This window comes from Schistocerca cancellata, chromosome 2 (genome assembly GCF_023864275.1).
Source record: "Schistocerca cancellata isolate TAMUIC-IGC-003103 chromosome 2, iqSchCanc2.1, whole genome shotgun sequence".
In the NCBI taxonomy this organism is placed as follows: domain Eukaryota; kingdom Metazoa; phylum Arthropoda; class Insecta; order Orthoptera; family Acrididae; genus Schistocerca; species Schistocerca cancellata.
Window position 1 is genome coordinate 537998004 of NC_064627.1, and position 21813 is coordinate 538019816.

The window sequence follows — 21813 nt, forward strand, 5'->3', positions numbered from 1 at the left end:
TCCGACGTTTATCAAAATCGGAAACGTGATGGTACGCATTTCTCCTCCTTACACGAGGCATCACAACAACGTTTCACCAGGCAACGCCAGTCAACTGCTGTTTGTGTATGAGAAATCGGTTGGAAACTTTCCTCATGTCAGCACGTTGTAGGTGTCGCCAGCGGCGCCAACCTTGTGTGAATGCTCTGAAAAGCTAATAATTTGCATATCACAGCACCTTCTTCCTGTCGGTTAAATTTCGCGTCTGTAGCACGTCATCTTCGTGGTGTAGCAATTTTAATGGCCAGTAGTGTATTTTGAAAATTTTAATGCAAAGCTCAACGGTACAGAGGTACTACTTTTAAACCATATATTTTACATGGTGATTAAGTGAATGACATCTACATGTACTATCAGAGTCAGCGACTCCCACACTGGACATACGTTGTGTACATAGTTCCACATAGTCAGCGCGTAGACAACTTTGCCACTAGAGCGCGCCCCGCTAAGCACAACAGCGCAGGCGCAGCGCTCGTCCGTCTCCGCACTACGAGATGGCGCTGCCATAGAGACGGACCAAATTCTGCTTCCGCCGATCCGCGTATTAATATGGGACGCAGCCAATGAGATTGCTGCTATCGTAGAACCTTTTCTCCTCGCGGATGACACTCGCGCAGTGATACCTGAACGCTCGTGGTATTATAACGAGTGTACAGACCTCCGATTAGTCAGTCTGCATCAGTCTGCATTTGTCTGTACCAGTCTATAGTCAAATTTCAGTCTGCGCCTAATAAGATTATCATATTCCTGTACATAGCCATGAAGATAAATGAATAGACACTTTGTCAAGTATCAGAGATATGTGAGAATAAGATTAACGTACCAAGACCAAAGGAACTTCAGATTGTCAATTATAAACAGCATCCAGAATCAAGTTATGTAATATCTATGATTTTTATTATTTTAATAAATGTGTGTGAAAATTAATCAAGTTCTGTTTAAAGTTGGTCACCGTCAATCTGCTACTCTAAGCGTGCAAGTGGCATTTCTATCGTCTGACCTAACGGCAGAAGATAAATACGCCACGTTAAGACCACGAGACATATTGCTGACACTCGCCTACTTCGCTAGAGCGACAAGTCAAATAATCTGATGGTGCGTGTACCGAAGGTCTTACAGTACGCACACCACAACATAGATAATATTATTCTACATACAATATCTCCTGAAGAATACAGTTTATAAGCTGTCAAAGGCATGGGGTAGGGTTAATAAACCTGTATTTAGCAGCTGGTTGGCTGTTATTTTCAGTCCACTGAAGCTAAAACAATTTTCGTTGTATCAGTTTCAACTGTGTAGTAGGTGGAGAATCTTCGCCCCTTCACCATAGACTAGTTCAGCAGAAGTAGATTTTGGGGAGGGGGAATGAGCAGCTGTTCGACGTGCAGGTGCGTGGAGAAGCTGAACCTGTCGTACAACAAGGTGAGCGTGCTGAGCTCGAGCATGCTGCGGGTGCTGGACCGCGTGGAGCTGGCGGACCTGGGCGGTAACCCGCTGCACTGCCGGGGCTGCCCGCTGGTGGAGCTGCAAGAGTGGCTGCTGGGCACCGCGGTGGAGGTGCGCGCCGGCGGGCTGGCCGCGGCCGCCACGGAGCTGCGCTGCGCCGCCCCGGCCGTCGTCGCCGGCTTGTCGGTGGGCGCGGCGCCCTCCAGCCCGGAGGACTGCCGGGCGCCAGTAGAGGAGCCGCGGCCGGTGCTCGCGCTGGCGCTCGGACTGGCGGCCGTGGCCGCGCTGCCGCTGGCCGCCGCGGCGCTCTGCTACCGCTACCGCTTCGAGCTGGCCTACAGCGCGCACCTGCTCCGGCTGCGCCTGCGCGCTCGGGCCAGAGCCAGAACTGGTGGAGGCAGTGCCGGCGCCGCCTTCCTGTACGATGCTTTCGTCTTGTACAGGTACACAACTCATTCTCTACGTTAAACACCAGACGTCTCATATTTTTTGGGATTGTCCCTTATTTAGCTCCAGTGTCCCATTGTCCTGATAAAATACATACAGACGTACCGGGTGATCAAAAAGGTCACTGCACGACATAAACCTATACGCCTCGCCTCGGCCCGTCAACACGACATTGTACTATTGATGACAGGAAACATGTTGCCTGGTCGGTCGAGTCTCGTTTCAAATTATATCGAGCGGATGGACGTGTACGGTTATGGAGACAACCTTATGAATCCGTGGACCCTGCATGTCAGCAGAGACTTTTCAAGCTGGTGGAGGCTCAGTAATAGTGTGGACCGTGTGCAGTAGTAGTGATATGGGATCCTTGATACGTCTAGATACGAGTCTAACAGGTGACACGTACCTAAGCATCCTGTCTGATCACCTGCATCCATTCATGTCAATTGTGCATTCCGACGGACTTGGGCAATTCCAGCAGGACAATACGATACCCCACACGTCCAGAATTGCTACAGAGTGGCGCTAGAGTTTAAACATTTCCGCTGGCCACCAAACTCCCCAGACATGAACATTATTGAACATATCTGGGATGCCTTGCAACGTGCTGTTCAGAAAAGATCTTCACCCCCTCGTACTCTTACGGTTTATGGACAGCCCTACAGGATTCATGGCGTCAGTTGCCTCCAGCACTGCTTCAGACATTATTCGGGTCCATGCCACGTCGTGTTGAGGCACTTCTGCGATATTAGGCAAGTGCGCAAGTTTCTTTGGCTCTTCAGTGTACACTGTGTAGCACCACTTGCTGTACTGAATAGGCGATTATAAAATGATATAAATATAGATCGAAAGACAGCAACGGAGAATCGCCGATACCGGTCATATGTATGAATAAATGATTTTAGTGAGCTTTGCAGCTGAAAACTTATTCATTGTCCATACTTGTTCTACATTTAGTTATGCTATATGTTACTTAAAAATACGCGATTTCAGAATACACGGTAGCGTTAATGAATTACGGGACAATATACCGGGTGATCAAAATGTCAGTATAAATTTGAAAACTGAATAAATCACGGAATAATGTAGATAGAGAGGTAGGAGAAAGAAAACTGGCGTTCTACGGATCGGAGCGTGGAATGTCAGATCCCTTAATCGGGCAGGTAGGTTAGAAAATTTAAAAAGGGAAATGGATAGGTTAAAATTAGATATAGTGGGAATTAGTGAAGTTCGGTGGCAGGAGGAACAAGACTTTTGGTCAGGTGATTACAGGGTTATAAATACAAAATCAAATAGGGGTAATGCAGGAGTAGGTTTAATAATGAATAAAAAAATAGGAGTGTGGGTTAGCTACTACAAACAGGATAATGAACGCATTATTGTGGCCAAGATAGACACAAAGCCCATGCCTACTACAGTAGTACAAGTTTATATGCCAACTACCTCTGCAGATGATGAAGAAATAGATGAAATGTATGACGAGATAAAAGAAATTATTCAGGTAGTGAAGGCAGACGAAAATTTAATAGTCATGGGTGACTGGAATTCGTCAGTAGGAAAAGGGAGAGAAGGAAACATAGTAGGTGAATATGGATTGGGGGGAAGAAATGAAAGAGGAAGCCGCCTTGTAGAATTTTGCACAGAGCATAACTTAATCATAGCCAACACTTGGTTCAAGAATCATAAAAGAAGGTTGTATACCTGGAAGAATCCTGGAGATACTAAAAGGTATCAGATAGATTATATAATGGTAAGACAGAGATTTAGGAACCAGGTTTTAAATTGTAACACATTTCCAGGGGCAGATGTGGATTCTGACCACAATCTATTGGTTATGAACTGCAGATTGAAACTTAAGAAACTGCAAAAAGGTGGGAATTTAAGGAGATGGGACCTGGATAAACTGAAAGAACCAGAGGTTGTAGAGAGTTTCAGGGAGAGCATAAGGGAACAATTGACAGGAATGGGGGAAAGAAATACAGTAGAAGAAGAATGGGGAGCTCTGAGGGATGAAGTAGTGAAGGCAGCAGAGGATCAAGTAGGTAAAAAGACGAGGGCTAATAGAAATCCTTGGGTAACAGAAGAAATATTGAATTTAATTGATGAAAGGAGAAAATATAAAAATGCAGTAAATGAAGCAGGCAAAAAGGAATACAAACGTCTCAAAAATGATATCGACAGGAAGTGCAAAATGGCTAAGCAGGGATGGCTAGAGGACAAATGTAAGGATGTAGAGGCTTGTCTCACTAGGGGTAAGATAGATACTGCCTACAGGAAAATTAAAGAGACCTTTGGAGAGAAGAGAACCACTTGTATGAATGTCAAGAGCTCAGATGGCAACCCAGTTCTAAGCAAAGAAGGGAAGGCAGAAAGGTGGAAGGAGTATATAGAGGGTTTATACAAGGGCGATGTACTTGAGGACAATATTATGAAAATGGAAGAGGATGTAGATGAAGACGAAATGGGAGATAAGATACTGCGTGAAGAGTTTGACAGAGCACTGAAAGGCCTGAGTCGAAACAAGGCCCAGGGAGTAGACAACATTCCATTTGAACTACTGATGGCCTCGGGAGAGCCAGTCATGACAAAACTCTACCATCTGGTGAGCACGATGTATGAGACAGGCGAAATACCCTCAGACTTCAAGAAGAATATAATAATTCCAATCCCAAAGAAAGCAGGTGTTGACAGATGTGAAAATTACCGAACCATCAGTTTAATAAGTCACAGCTGCAAAATACTAACGCGAATTCTTTGCAGACGAATGGAAAAACTGGTAGAAGCCGACCTCGGGGAAGATCAGTTTGGATTCCGTAGAAATGTTGGAACACGTGAGGCAATACTGACCTTACGACTTATCTTAGAAGAAAGATTAAGGAAAGGCAAACCTACGTTTCTAGCATTTGTAGACTTAGAGAAAGCTTTTGACAATGTTAACTGGAATACTCTCTTTCAAATTCTGAAGGTGGAAGGGGTAAAATGCAGGGAGCGAAAGGCTATTTACAGTTTGTACAGAAACCAGATGGCAGTTATAAGAATCGAGGGGCATGAAAGGGATGCAGTGGTTGGGAAGGGAGTAAGACAGGGTTGTAGCCTCTCCCCGATGTTATTCAATCTGTATATTGAGCAAGCAGTAAAGAAAACAAAAGAAAAATTCGGAGTAGGTATTAAAATTCATGGAGAAGAAGTAAAAACTTTGAGGTTCGCCGATGACATTGTAATTCTGTCAGAGACAGCAAAGGACTTGGAAGAGCAGTTGAACGGAATGGACAGTGTCTTGAAAGGAGGATATAAGATGAACATCAAGAAAAGCAAAACGAAGATAATGGAATGTAGTCAAATTAAGTCGGGTGATACTGAGGGAATTAGATTAGGAAATGAGAAACTTAAAGTAGTAAAGGAGTTTTGCTATTTAGGGAGTAAAATAACCGATGATGGTCGAAGTAGAGAGGATATAAAATGTAGACTGGCAATGGCAAGGAAAGCGTTTCTCAAGAAGAGGAATTTGTTAACATCGAGTATATATTTAAGTATCAGGAAGTCGTTTCTGAAAGTATTTGTATGGAGTGTAGTCATGTATGGAAGTGAAACATGGACGATAACTAGTTTGGACAAGAAGAGAATAGAAGCTTTCGAAATGTGGTGCTACAGAAGAATGCTGAAGATAAGGTGGGTAGATCACGTAACTAATGAGGAGGTATTGAATAGGATTGGGGAGAAGAGAAGTTTGTGGCACAACTTGACTAGAAGAAGGGATCGTTTGGTAGGACATGTTTTGAGGCATCAAGGGATCACAAATTTAGCATTGGAGGGCAGTGTGGAGGGTAAAAATCGTAGGGGGAGACCAAGAGATGAATACACTAAGCAGATTCAGAAGGATGTAGGTTGCAGTAGGTACTGGGAGATGAAGAAGCTTGCACAGGATAGAGTAGCATGGAGAGCTGCATCAAACCAGTCTCAGGACTGAAGACCACAACAACAACAACAACAACAGAGAGGTAAAAATTGACACACATGTTTGGAATGACATGGGGTTTTGTTAGAACCAAAAAAATACAAAAGTTCAAAAAATGTCTGACAATTGGCGCTTCATCTGATCAGAATAGCAATAATTAGCATAAAAAAGTAAGACAAAGCAAAGATGATGTTCTTTACAGGAAATGCCCGATATGTCAACCATCATTCCTCAACAATAGCTGTAGTCGAGGAATAATGTTGTGAACAGCACTGTAAAGCATGTCCGGAGCTATGATGAGGCATTGGCGTCGGATGTTGTCTTTCAGCATCCCTAGAGATGTCGGTCGATCACGATACACTTGCGACTTCAGGTAACCCCAAAGCCAATAATCGCACGGACTGAGGTCTGGGGACCTGGGAGGCCAAGCATGACGAAAGTGGCAGCTGAGCACACGATCATCACCAAACGACGCGCACAAGAGATCTTTCACGCGTCTAGCAATATGGGGTGGAGCGCCATCCTGCATAAACATCGTACGTTCCAGCAGGTGTTTATCAGCCAGGCTGGGGATGATGCGATTCTGTACCATATCGGCGTACCTCTCACCCGTCAAGATAGTAGTTATTTTGCTGTCCAGCGCCATCTGTCGGACATTTTGTGAACTTTTGTATTTTTTTTGTTCTAATAAAACCCCGTATCATTCCAAGCATGTGTGTCAATTTTTACCTCTCTATCTACATTATTCCGTGGTATATTAAGTTTTCAAATTTATACTGACTTTTTGATCACCCGGTATATTGTCCCGTAATTCATTAACGCTACCGTGTATTCTGAAATCACGTATTTTTAAGTAACATGTAGCATAACCAAATGTAGAACAAGTATAGACAATGAATAAATTTTAATATGCAGAGTTCACTAAAATCATTTATTCATACATATGACCGGTATCGGCGATTCTCCGTTGCTGTCTTTCGATCTATATTTATATCATTTTATAATCGCCTCATTCAGCACAGCAAGTGGTGCTACACATTGTACACCGAAGAGCCAAAGAAACTTGCGCACTTGCCTAATATCGCAGAAGTGCCTCAACACGACGTGGCATGGACCCGAATAACGTCTGAAGAAGTGATGGAGGGAACTGACGCCATGAATCCTGCAGGGCTGTCCATAAATCCGTAAGAGTACGAGGGGGTGGAGATCTCTTCTGAACAGCACGTTGCAAGACATCCCAGACATGCTCAATAATGTTCATGTCTGGGGAGTTTGGTGGCCAGCGGAAACGTTTAAACTCAGGCGCCACTCTGTAGCAATTCTGGACGTGTGGAGTGTCGCATTTTCCTGCTGGAATTGCCCAAGTCCGTGGGAATGCAAAATTGACATGAATGGATGCAGGTGATCAGACAGGATGCTTAGGTACCTGTCACCTATCAGAATCGTGTCTAGACGCTTCAAGGGCCCCTTTTCACTCCAACTGCACACGGCCCACACTTTTCCATAGCCTCTGCCAGCTTGTACAGTCTCTGCTCACATGCAGGGTCCATGGATTCATGAGGTTGTCTCCATAACCGTACATGTCCATCCGCTCGATATAAATTGAACGCGCGACCGCTACGGTCGCAGGTTCGAATCCTGCCTCGGGCATGGATGTGTGTGATGTCCTTAGGTTAGTTAGGTTTAAGTAGTTCTATGTTCTAGGGGAGTGATGACCTCAGATGTTAAGTCCCATAGTGCTCAGAGCCATTTGAACCATTTTTTTATGAATTGAAACGAGACTCGTCCGACCAGGCTGATGGTTCCAGTCATCAACAGTCCAATGTCGTGTTGACGGGCCGAGGCGAGGGGTAAAGCTTTATGTCGTGCAGTCATGAAGGGTACACGGGTGGAATTTCGTCTCCGAAAGCCTTTATCGATGATGTTTCGTTTAATGATTTGCACGCTGACACTTGTTAATGGCCCAGCATTGAAATCTGCAGCAATTTGCAGAAGGATTGCACGTCTGTCACATTGAACGATTCTCATCAGACTTCGTTAGTGCTGTTCTTGCAGGATCTTTTTCGGCCGCAGTGATGTCGGGGATTTGTTGTTTGCCCGGATTTCTGATATTCACGATACACTCGTGAAATGGTCGTACGGGAAAATCCCCACTTCATCGCTACGTCGGAGATGCTGTGTCCCATCGCTTATGCGCCGACTATAACACCAAGTTCAAACTCACTTAAATCTTGATAACCCGCCATTGTAGCAGCAGTAACCGATCTAACAACTGCGCTAGACACTTGGTGGCTTACACAGGCGCTGCCGACCACAGCACCGTATTCTGCCTGTTTACGGTATTTCAGAATATATGGGACCATTAATGAAACACGGGACAATACACACTGAAGCGCCAAAGAAACTGGTATAGGCACGCGTATTCAAATACAGAGATATGTAAACAGGCAGAATACGGCGCTGCGGTCGGCAACACCTATATAAGCCAACAAGTGTCTGGCGCAGTTGGTACAGATTTCAATGTCGGGCCACCAACAAGCGTCAGCGTGCGAATCATTCAACGAAACATCATCGATATGCGCTTTCGGAGACGAAGACCCACTCTTGTACCCTTGATGATTGCACGACATAAAGCTTTACGTCTCGCCTGGGCCCGTCAACACTGACATTGGACTATTGATGACTGGAAACATGTTGCCTGGTCGGACGAGTCTCGTTTCAAATTGTATCGAGCTGACGGACGTGTACGGTTATGGAGACAGCCGCATGATTCCATGGACCCTGCATGTCAGCAGAGACTTTTCAAAGTTGGTGGAGGCTTTGTAATATTGTGGGCCGTGTGCAGTTGGAGTGATATAGAACCCCTGGTACGTCTGCATCCATTCGTGTCCATTGCGTATTCCGACAGACTTGGGCAATTCCAGCAGGACAGTTCGACACCCTAAACATCCACATTTGCTACAGAGTGCTTCCAGGAAGAGTCTTCTGAGTTTAAACATTTCCGCTGGCCACCAAACTCCCCAGACATGAATATCATTGAACATATCTGTGATGCCTTGCAACGTCCTGTTCAGAAGAGATCTCCACCCCCTCGTACTCTTACGGATTTATGGACAGCTCTGCAGGATTAATGGCGTAAATTTCCTCCTGCACCACTTCAGACTTTAGTGGAGTCCGTGCCACGTCGTGTTGCGCCCCTTCTGCGTGCTCGCGAGGGCCCTACACGATATTAGGCAGGTGTACCAGTTTCTTTGTACACAGTGTCCACGTAAACCACTAACATGACATGAGTATTTTATACAACCCTTATAATGCTGTCCTTACTCATTTGGTTTGAAGCAGAATGATATGAGCACACTCATAAAGATTCATGGTGTGCACCGAAAAACTGTGATCACATTCTTTCTCTTTCTTTAGCGTAGGTTGTACCTATACTGATGAGGCAAAACATGATGACCACTGCCAACCGCCAAATTGTATGCAGCCTGGTGGTGATGCGGTTGAGTGACGCGATAACGAAAGCACATAAGAGGAGCATAGACGAACGGGGAGTCATTCGAGCGATGATATGGATGGGGAAATCGACCGACACAAAAGAGTTTGACAAAGAGCAGATTATTATGGCATTTTACCCGGGAACGAACATCTCGGAAACGACGAAGCTGACCAGTTGACGGCGTGCCACTGTCGCGAGTATATATGGACAGCTGCTGAAGTGGCTGAAGCGCTGCAAACCACCACTAGGTGACTGGGTGTTTGACGTCGACGCCACATTGCAGAACGTGGAGCTCGGAGGCTTGCCCAGTCTGTAAAGCAGGAGACGCAGCGATTTGTGGCACATCCAGCGACAGAAAACAGCACAAGTCCAGGTCCAGGGCGTTTCGTAGCTTACAGAACATTGCCGAACATGGGGCTCAGCAAGTTGAATGCAAACGTATCGCCTGGTAGGATGAATCACTTTTCTAGATGCACCAGGTCGATGTTCATCTCCGGATATGCCGTCATCCAGGCGACTGAGCGAATGTTTTCTCGAAAATAGCACCGTGTCACGGACGCGGGTCGGTGGGAGCAGTATTATGGAATTGGGGACATTCACCGAGGCTTCCTCTGGAAGCGTGGCAGTAATAGAATGCACCATGACAGCTGTGGGCCACATGAACTTGACTGCGGACCACCTGCATACCTTCATCACTGGTGCCTTTCCTGGAGGCGATGGAATTTCCGCCAGCATAAATGGCCGTGTTACAAGACCAGAGTCGTGCTACAGTAGTTTGAAGTGCATTACAGTGATCTCACCACTGATGTTGTGGCTATCGTGGATCACACTCGGTGCACTATCGGGTGTCAGCTCCACACATACCAATCATTGGCCCCATAATTTACGAGAACTGCATGACCTGTGCGTAGACATTGGTGCTTCATAACTCCAGAAATCTGCCAAGGATTTTCCAAAACGATACCACGCAGAATAGTGGCTGTTTTGTGTCCGGAAGTGGATTAGCACGCTGGTTAGCAAATGGTCGCAACGTTTTGGCTAAACAATGTAAATCGTGTTGATAATGAGTGCCTGCACAGGGTAAGTATGGGAAGGGGAGACGAAACCATACGTTGGCACACAGCTACTTCTCTCAGATACTGCCAAGGGGGTCGCAGAGCATCCCATGAAGAGAATGAATTTTACATTCTGTAGCGGAGTGTGCGCTGATACGAATCTTTCTAGCAGATCAAACCTCTCTGCCGGACGGGGACTGGAATTTGGGACGTTTGCCTTTTGCGAGGGAGTGCTCTAACGACTGAGCTATCAAATCACGGCTTACTAGCCGTTCTCATAGCTTTATTTCCGCGAATACCTCATCTCCAAACTTCGCATTGCTTCATGTGCTAGGAAGTTTCACATCAGCGCACTGTCCGCTGCAGAGTTTGAAACTGATTCTGGAAACATCCCCCAGGCTGAGGGTAAGCCATATCTCTGCAGTATCCTTTCTTGCAGGAATGCTAGTCCTACAAGTTTCGCAAGAGAACTGTGAAGTTTCGGAGGCAGCAGATAGATACTTGTTGCGGAAGTAATGCTGGAAGGACGGGTCGTGATCCGTGCTTGGGTAGCTCATTTGCGAAAGGCAGAGGTCCCGACTTTCGAGTCTCGGTACGGCATACAGTTTTGATCTGGCCGGAAATTTCATCTCACGACGATATCATCATTAGAAATCCCATATTTTCTCCTTGTGGAACACTGGGTTTTGAAATTTAATAAGAACATTGGCACAATAGCTGGTCAACAAATAATAAATGGCAGCATTTCTTTTATTCCTCCTGGCAAATGTTAGCGACGAATTTTCTTCTGAGAATAGGATTTGAACCGCCACATTTAAGAACGCTAACACCGCAGTAGTGTCCATTACCGACTGCCTCTACCCAGATGGGTTATAAGTCAAATTATGTCGACAGAATTTTGAATACGACCAGATTTCCTTTGGATAATGTGCTCAAAGACAAGTGCAAGTCACATCTTAATAAGAAAACTATCCGACCCCAAGAGTCGTTACAGCCTGATTGTTATCATGCCTGCTGAAGAGCTGATGTTGATTACAGTGGAGGTGACCGGCAGTGGGTGGTTGAGACGCTGGTGCCGCTGTTGGAGAAAGGACCGCAGCGCTACCGCCTCTGCCTGCACGAACGTGACTTCCAGCTGGGCACCGTCATCGTGCAGAACATCTCCAGCTCCATGGACCGCAGCCGGCACACCATCGTTGTTCTCTCAGAAAACTTCGTCAGCAGCAAGGTGGGTCAATAATGCAAGTACGTTAAGGACGCTATAAGTCAGCACTAAAGGTATCTAGAGTTAATGCTGGCCTATGGCAGCCTTTTAGTGTCACCTTTATGGGCAAAGCAGTAGTTGCAGCAGTAGTAGCAGTAATTTAATTCATCTGTAGCTGAACTCCACAAGGATATTACATATGTCTTGGTATTACAATGCACGAACAACTAACTTAACTTTACATACTTACAGATATAATCCGATAAGGACGGGATAGGTAGTCGGCCGTTGCTTTATAGTAGGAACCATGTTGCCATTTGCCAGAAGTAATTCTGGAAAATCGCGGAAAACCTAATCAGGATGGCTAGATGTATACGAAACCAGTCTATTTAAAATAGTGCTGCCTCTTTCGATTTATCCCTAGTGTACAACATTGTTTTAACAAGTTGTTGTTGTGGGCTTCAGTCCAGAGACTGGTTTGATGCAGCTCTCCATGGTACTCTATCCTGTGCAAGCTTCTTCATCTCCGAGTAGCTACATACAACTTACATCCTTCTGAATCTGTTTAGTGTATTCATGCCTTGGTCTCCCTCTACGATTATTACCCTCCGCGCTTCCCTCAAATGCTAAACTGATGATCCCTTGATGCCTCAGAACGTGTCCTACCAACCGATCCCTTCTTGTAGTCAAGTTGTACCACAAGTTCCCCAATTATATTCAGTACTTCTTCATTAGTTACGTGATCTACCCATCTAATCTTCAGCATTCTTCTGTGGCACCACATTTCGAAAGCTTCTATTCTCTTCTTGTCTAAACTACTTATCGTCCATACAAATACTTTCAGAAAAGGTTTCCTGAGCCTTAAATCCATACTCGATGCTAACACATTTCTCTTCTTCAGAAACGCTTTCCTTGCCATTGCCAGTCCACATTTTATATCCACTCTACTTAGACCATCATCAGTTATTTTTTCCCCAAATAGCAAAACTCATCTACTGCTTTAAGTGTCTCATTTCATAATTTAATTCCCTCAGCATCACCGGATTTAATTCGACTACATTCCATTACCCTCGTTTTGCTTTTGTTGATGTTCATTTTATATCCTACTTTCAAGACACTATCCATTCCGTTCAGCTGCCCTTCCAGGTCCATGTCGTCTTTGACAGAATTGCAATGTCGTCGGCAAACCTCATTAGTTTTTATTTCCTCTCCATGGATTTTAATTCCTACTCCAAATTTTTCTTTTGTTTCCTTTACTGCTTGCTAAATATACAGATTGAATAACACCGGAGATAGGCTACAACCCTGGTTCACTTCCTTCTCAACCACTGCTTCCCTTTCATGCCCCTCGACTCTTATAACTGCCGTTTCTGTACAAATTGTAAATAGCCTTTCATTCCTTGTATTAGACCCCTGCCACCCCCAGAATTTGAAAGAGAGTATTCCAGTCAACACTATCAAAAGCTTTCACTAAGTCTACAAATATTATAAACGTAGGTTTGTCTTTCCTTAATCTATCTTGTAGCATAAGTCATAGGGTCAGTATTGCCTCACGTGTTTCAACATTTCTACGGAATCCAGATTGATCTTACCCGAGGTCGGCTTCTACCAGTTTTTCCATCCGTCTGTAAAGAATTCGTGTTAGTATTTTGCAACTATGACTTATTAAACTGATAGTTTGGTAATTTTCACACCTGTCAACACTTGCTTTCTTTGGGCTTGGAATTAATATATTGTTCTTGAAGTCTGAGGGTATTTCGCCTGTCTCATACATCTTGCTCACCAGATGGTAGAGTTTTGTCTGGTTCTCCCAAGGCTATCAGTAGTTGTAACGGAATGTTGTCTACTCCCGGGGCCTTGTTTCGACTTAAGTCTTTCAGTGCTCTGTCAAACTCTTCACGCAGTATCGTATCTCCCATCTCAACTTCATCTACGTTCTCTTTCATTTCAATAATATTGCCCTCAAGTACATCGCCCTTGTATAGACCCTGTATTTACTCCTTCCACCTTTCTGCCCTCCCTTCTTTGTTTAGAACTGGTTTTCCACCTGAGCTCTTGATATTCACACAAGTGGTTCTTTTTTCTCCAAAGGCCTCTTTAATTTTCCTGTAGGCAGTATCTATCTTAACCCTGGTGAGATATATCCTTACATTTTTCTTCTAACCATCTTTGCTTATCCGTTTTGCGCTTCCTGTCGATCTCATTTTTGAGACGTTTGTATTCCTTTTTGCCTGCTTCATTTACTCCTTTCTCCTTTCATCAATTATATTCAGTATCTCTACCCAAGGATTTCTACTAGCCCTCGTCTTTTTACCTACTTGATCCTCTGCTGCCTTCACTATTTCATCTCTCAAAGCTACCCATATATCTCTACTCAAGGATTTCTACGAGACCTCGTCTTTTTACATACTTGATCCTCTGCTGCCTTCACTATTTCATCTCTCAAAGCTACCCATTCTTCTTCTACTGTATCTTTTTATCCCGTTCTTGTCAATCATCCCTTAATGCTCTCTCTGAAATTCTCTACAACCTCTAGTTCTTTCAATTTATCCAGGTCCCATCTCCTTAAATTTCCACCTTTTTGCAGTTTCTTCAATTTTAATGTACAGTTCATAAGCAATAGATTGTGATCAGAGTCCACATCTGCCCCTGGAAATGCCTTACAATTTAAAACGTGGTTCCTAAATCTCTGTTTTACCATTATATAATCTATCTGAAACCGTCCAGTGTCTCCAGGCCTCTTCCACGTATAAAACCTTCTTTCATGATTCTCAAACCAAGTGTTATCTATGATTAAGTTACGCTCTATGCAAAATTCTACCAGGCGGCTTCCTCTTTCATTCCTTACCCCCATTCCATATTCACCTACTACTTTTTCTTCTCTTCCTTTTGCTACTATCGAATACCAGTCCCCCATGACTATTATATTTTCATATTCCTTCACTATCTGAATAATTTCTTTCATCTCATCATAATTTTCATCAATCTTTTCGTCATCTGCGGAGCTAGTTGGCATATAAACTTGTACCACTGTGGTAAGCGTGGGCTTCGTGTCTATCTTGGCCACAATAATGCGTTCACTATGCTGTTTGTAGTAGCTTATCCGCACTCCTATTTTTTATTCATTATTAAACCTACTCTTACATCACCCCCATTTGATTTTGTATTTATAAGTCTGTATTCACCTGACGAGAAGTCTTGTCCCTCCTGTCACTGAACTTCAGCAATTCCCACTATATCTAGCTTTAACCTATCCATTTCCCTTTTTAATTTTTCTAACCTACCTGCCCGATTAAGGGATCTGACATTCCACGTTCCGATCCGTAGAACGCCAGTTTTCTTTCTCCTGAAAACGGCATCCTCCTACGTAGTCCCCGCCCGGAGATCCGAATGGGGGACTAGTTTACCTCCGGAATATTTTACCCAAGAGGAAAATTACGGCTGTAGTTTCCCCTTGCTTTCAGCCGTTCGCAGTACCAGCACAGCAAGGCCGTTTTGATTAATGTTACAATGCCAGATCAGTCAATCATCCACACTGTTGTCCCTGCAACTACTGAAGAGGCTGTTGCCACTTTTCAGGAACCACACGTTTGTCTGTTTTAACAAGAAGTTATTTAATAATGTAAAAGGTCACACTGTCCATTTCTGACTCCCAGTCGCTGCACACACTATACGTACATGGTTTCATAATGCAACACTACACACGCTATCAGCTGATATCAGAGATGCTAAGCTCAGAAAGACGATAACATTTTGGTACCATACATTGCATAGCTTTGGGAGTAATTTTTCCAGAAAAGGTAAAAGGGGACTAGTATATCAATGAGAAGTCCAGCACACCTCACACCCAAACGATCCTGAAAAGTACCAATACCAGTGCTTGTTACCCACACGCAGGGGCAGGCCAGTGACCCTGGACACACGACGCTATCAAGCATAGGACAGCCATCAATGGTGCAATAGTACACTCATGAGTAATTGAATTAGAGACACCGCACCTAACTGCGTGTAGTTTCTCCTTTCTACCTGATTAGAGTGGTGGCTTATTGCATCATGTAGTCCACGAAACAGTAGAGGATTTGACAAACTTTCCATATCCCTGATGCACAATTTTCGCCTTTACCTACGAAGATCAGTTGGAGCTGGATCTAATGCACACAGATCTCGGTCGAAGGCATTCCAGGGAACTGAGGCCATGTCTCCCATACTGGACAAGTAGGGGGCGGGGGTGCAGTGATCGGCGGTACTTAATAATCCTTATGTCTGTCATTGTCGTTTCTTCGTACTTGTACCCCTTCAGTGGCGACTACTAACGTGAATCACGACAGATCAGTTCAGCGGAAGGTTCTCGCGCTTCGACTGTCCAATAGAGGGACACTGGATTCCAATTCGGGGGGACGAGGGTTGAAATTCGCGCCCGGCCATCGTTATTTAGGTTTCCCCTCATTTCCCTAAGTCGCTCCAGGGAAGTACCGGGAAGCTTCCTCTGAAAGGGCACAGCCAGTTTCCTCCCATGATCATTATAACATTCTGAGTGTGTGATCCGTCTTGACGTCGATGACGACGGGACGTTAAACCCTAATCTTCGCTTCTTCCAACTGTGGTGTGCTTGCGCCTCTGCTAAGCTCCGTACCTAATGACGTGTGATAAGTAGGGTTGCCTGTATTGCGCGTTGGCTTCTGCACCTCAAAAAGAGGAGGTAATTTTACACGGTACACCTACTCACCAACTGTTATCACGCAGCAGTAACTGCAATATAACTTGTAGAGCTACTCATCCATCCGCTGTTACAATCTGCGATCGTTTCTTGTACTGCCGAATTCCATTCACATCAATCACAAAGACAGCTGCCGGTTTTTGGTCAGCATCTCTTGATGTTGTTGGATGTTGTCTCTTAATATAGTTGTTGACGGTCGATCCGAAACTGGCACAGTTAACACTCCGTTTCAGAAAGCGTCCGAACACATATTCTACTCACGACGTTTCTTCCTTACAATTCCTCCCACATTACGGCGGCTTCTGTAGCTGTTTTACTCATTTTGGAAAAAGAACGATGTTTATGCATTTCTCCTTTGCGCTATGACACGAATTTTCTCACCAGTACATGTGAATGATGTATGTCTGATGGTAATGGTGCTTTTCGAAATGTTGTATGGTTCAATTGGCTCTGAGCACTATGGGACTTACCTACTGAGGTCATCAGTCCCCTAGAACTTAGAACTACTTAAACCTAACTAACCTAAGGACATCACACACATCCATGCCCGAGGCAGGATTCGAACCTGCGACCGTAGCGGTCACGCGGTTCCAAACTCAAGCGCTTAGAACCGCACGGCCACACCGGACGGCGAAATGTTGTATGTGTATGAAAATGTCCACACACGTAAAGACAACTCATGGTGGCATTGTGTGCCCACAAAACATTTTGATGTAACTTTGATTCTCTGTCCCTAAAGGAAGATCAGGCTGCTCGATTTGGGCATATTGTAGAACCAGCCGAATGCCAGACATGCTGATAGTGGGGCAGAGGGGGTCATACACGGTCCAGTCCACAGGTGACCACCGGCTATGTTCGACGTCAACCACTCACAAACGGCAGGTGGCAGCAAGGGGTTATACAACGTGTCATGGGGACGAGAAAACAGTGTGATGGTTTTGTTAATGTGAACACGGAGCGATCTACCTGACGTCCAAACGGGCATAATCATTTGCTTTCGGGCCAAGAGTGGAAGCATTTCTGAAACGGCTGAGTTTGTAAGCCGTTCGCTTGCCACCGTGGTTAACGTACACCGTGCGTGGCAAAATGGCGCTAATCAAAACCGGCGCAGAGGCATCTGTGGTGCAGCACGGGCCATAAATGACAGAAATGATAATTAAATCAAGACCCTAAGCTGTCGTCACGTGTTGATATACATCAATGGGGACAGTTGAAAATGTGTGCCCCGACCGGGACTCGAACCCGGTATCTCCGGCTTACATGGCAGACGCTCTATCTGAGCTACCGAGGGCACAGAGGATAGTGCCACTGCAGGGATTTATCCCTTGCACGCTCCCCGTGAGACCTACATTTCCAACTTAATGTCCACACACTACATTCGTAGTGCCCAGAACAGATACCATCTTCGTATATAGTTAAGGCTAACCGGCCATTGACCTTCTTCTTCTGTGCTGAATGCACACGCATTGCCCGAACTCTTACGGGACTCGGTAAGATTGTCTGCCGCGAGTAATGAGTGTAATGGGCAGGGGCACTACGAATGTAGTGTGTAGACACTAAGTTGGGAATGTGGGTCTCACGGGGAGCGTGCTAGGGATGAGCCCCTCCAGTCGCATTATCCTCTGTGCCCTCGGTGGCTGAGATGGACAGAGCGTCCGCCATGTAAGCAGGAGATCCCGGGTTCGAGTCCCGGTCGGGGCACACATTTTCAACTGTCCCCGTTGATGTATATCAAAGCCTGTGACAGCTTAAGGTCTTGATTTAATAATCATTTCATTCTAAGAGAGCTGCATGGTCACCGATGATATCTGTTCTTTCGCACATGTCCGAAAGAACAGATACCATCGTCATATATACACTCCTGGAAATGGAAAAAAGAACACATTGACACCGGTGTGTCAGACCCACCATACTTGCTCCGGACACTGCGAGAGGGCTGTACAAGCAATGATCACACGCACGGCACAGCGGACACACCAGGAACCGCGGTGTTGGCCGTCGAATGGCGCTAGCTGCGCAGCATTTGTGCACCGCCGCCGTCAGTGTCAGCCAGTTTGCCGTGGCATACGGAGCTCCATCGCAGTCTTTAACACTGGTAGCATGCCGCGACAGCGTGGACGTGAACCGTATGTGCAGTTGACGGACTTTGAGCGAGGGCGTATAGTGGGCATGCGGGAGGCCGGGTGGACGTACCGCCGAATTGCTCAACACGTGGGGCGTGAGGTCTCCACAGTACATCGATGTTGTCGCCAGTGGTCGGCGGAAGGTGCACGTGCCCGTCGACCTGGGACCGGACCGCAGCGACGCACGGATGCACGCCAAGACCGTAGGATCCTACGCAGTGCCGTAGGAGACCGCACCGCCACTTCCCAGCAAATTAGGGACACTGTTGCTCCTGGGGTATTGGCGAGGACCATTCGCAACCGTCTCCATGAAGCTGGGCTACGGTCCCGCACACCGTTAGGCCGTCTTCCGCTCACGCCCCAACATCGTGCAGCCCGCCTCCAGTGGTGTCGCGACAGGCGTGAATGGAGGGACGAATGGAGACGTGTCGTCTTCAGCGATGAGAGTCGCTTCTGACTTGGTGCCAATGAGGGTCGTATGCGTGTTTGGCGCCGTGCAGGTGAGCGCCACAATCAGGACTGCATACGACCGAGGCACACAGGGCCAACACCCGGCATCATGGTGTGGGGAGCGATCTCCTACACTGGCCGTACACCACTGGTGATCGTCGAGGGGACACTGAATAGTGCACGGTACATCCAAACCGTCATCGAACCCATCGTTCTACCATTCCTAGACCGGCAAGGGAACTTGCTGTTCCAACAGGACAATGCACGTCCGCATGTATCCCGTGCCACCCAACGTGCTCTAGAAGGTGTAAGTCAACTACCCTGGCCAGCAAGATCTCCGGATCTGTCCCCCATTGAGCATGTTTGGGACTGGATGAAGCGTCGTCTCACGCGGTCTGCACGTCCACCACGAACGCTGGTCCAACTGAGGCGCCAGGTGGAAATGGCATGGCAAGCCGTTCCACAGGACTACATCCAGCATCTCTACGATCGTCTCCATGGGAGAATAGCAGCCTGCATTGCTGCGAAAGGAGGATATACCCTGTACTAGTGCCGACATTGTGCATGCTCTGTTGCCTGTGTCTATGTGCCTGTGGTTCTGTCAGTGTGATCATGTGATGTATCTGACCCCAGGAATGTGTCAATAAAGTTTCCCCTTCCTGGGACAATGAATTCACGGTGTTCTTATTTCAATTTCCAGGAGTGTAGATGACAGAGGTGAACGGCGGCTGCAGAGATGTGTGCGGGCGAATAGTCCCGTCAACGACCGTTCAGCGAACTTTGGTCCGTATCGGCCTCTGCAGCGGGCGCCTGGTTCATGGAACCATGCTGACTGCTGTCCATCGTGCGGAAGGCTGGAATCTGCACGCCAAAAGCGCCTCTGGACGTCCAATGAGTGGCGACAGGCGGCCGTTTCAGATGACAGGTGACGGTTGGCGTGTACGGGGTGAATCGTCTGAAAGAAAATACCATGCAGCAATCGCCGGAAGGGTCCAGACCAGAGGAGAGAGCGTTATGGTCTGGGGGATGTTTTCCTGTCATTCCCTGAGCGATATCATCATTCTGGAAGCAACTATGGATCAACACAAGTATGCACCTGTCGTCGGGGATCATATCCACCTCTACGTGCAATTTGTTTTTCTTCGGCACGATGCTATTTACCAGCAGGGTACTGCAATGTGTTACACAGCTCGTAGTTTACGTGCGCGGTTCGAAGAGCACCAGGATGAGTTCACCGCACTCTCTTGGCCACCAAACCCCCCGGATTGAAAACCGATCGAAAATCGGTGAGACCACTTTGATCAGGCTGTTCGCGCCATGGATTCTCACCCGAGAAACCTAGCGCAACTGGCCACGCTACTGGAGTGGGTATGGGTGCACATCCATGTTGGCACCTTCCAGAGCTTCACTGACTCTCTTCCTGCACGTTTTTCAGAAGTCCGCACATCAAAAGTTTATTATTCAGGCATTTGATTGGTGGTCATATTAATGTGACTGGACGGTGTACAAACAAGCAAACCTCGTGGTCAGAACCAGAGGATAGAAACTATTTTTCTTTTAATTCTATATCAGTATATCCTAAACAAGAATATTAAAGGTTACTGTATGTGAAACTGTATTTGTATAATTATCAGTACACAGGATCCAAAGGTCTCACGTTCGATCTCCAGTCAGTCCTACGATTTTCATGCGTCACTTATTACTTCTTTCATCTCTGACAATGGTTCTTAATATAAAAATGCGTAGCTGCAACGTGGCTCGGTGACCACATGAAACTGAAACACTCCCATAACTGGCTGGTGAGTCAGCTAATATACTGCCGAGTCAAAAAAATTGTAACCAGTTGTTCAATAACGTATTGATTCGCCTTTGGAACGTACAGTATATCAACGATTCGACAGGTCCTCCAGAATTTTCCAGAGGAGTGTGTCGCCAGATGTCTCTGCACGGGTCACGTAGTCCCAAAAATTACGCGTCTGTAGTTTGTGGACGTTGAGCTGACGACCGATCGCATCCCAGACATGTTCCATCGGGTTCAGATCAGTCGAATTCGGTAGTCACTATCATGCTCCTCAAACCACTGCAGCACGATTCTGGCGTCGTGACACAGACATTTATCTTGCTGAAAGATGCCATCGCCATTGGGGAAAATATCTAGCATGAAGAGGTGCAGTTGGTCCGCTATAATGTTCACGTATTCCACAGCTATCGCGTTACCTTACCTCCGATTACTACCACATGTCTCTCGGAAGCTCATGTAAATGACGCCAAGTTTCCGATCTAAGGCCGTACACTCTAGAATCGGCATACCAGTCAGGTAAAATCGCCGTGAGTAGTGAGGAAATCATCCCACCGTGTCCTGCTGCGCGAATAAGTCCGTAACTGCCTGCTATCCAACCTCGTTTGAGGAGACCCTTCAAGGCGTTTTTTAAGTGACTGAAGACGTGATAATCGGATAGAGAGAGTTCAGAACCATAGCGCGGGTGCTCCCACTCGAACTGGCGCAACTTCTGCGTTACGACATTTGCGATATGGGAACGTGCGTTTTCGTGAAGCAGCAGCACCCCTTGGCGCACCATTCTTTTGGTGGTTTTCGACAAACATGGTACCCCCACACACACTCTTCATTCTCCGATTGATGTCTGCTGGTGTTTATCCTTTGACAGCCAAGAAAAGAATAACGGCACGTCGGTCCTGTTTGGATGCATTTGGAAATAGTTAACGTTTTCACATTTACTGCACGCTCGTCCACAAGGTACGAATACCACACTAACCACTTTTGTACATGTTGGTGCTTATATTCTGCATCGGAGTCACCCTAAATTGCATACGCGGTGCAGCAACTCCCTCAAATGGAAATTTTTTGATCGCCTCATATAAC

The 21813-nt window shown here is 46.1% G+C and overlaps 1 protein-coding gene across 1 annotated transcript in view; it reads left to right on the forward strand.

Annotated features, from left to right (window-relative positions):
- The window catches only part of LOC126162090 (toll-like receptor 2), a 104022-nt gene that overhangs the window by 62320 nt on the left and 19889 nt on the right, over positions 1–21813 (forward strand). The window contains exons 4-5 of the mRNA XM_049918368.1: positions 1428–1928; positions 11477–11666. Of these exons, the coding sequence (XP_049774325.1) occupies positions 1428–1928; positions 11477–11666 (691 nt within the window). The remainder of the gene's footprint in view (positions 1–1427; positions 1929–11476; positions 11667–21813) is intronic.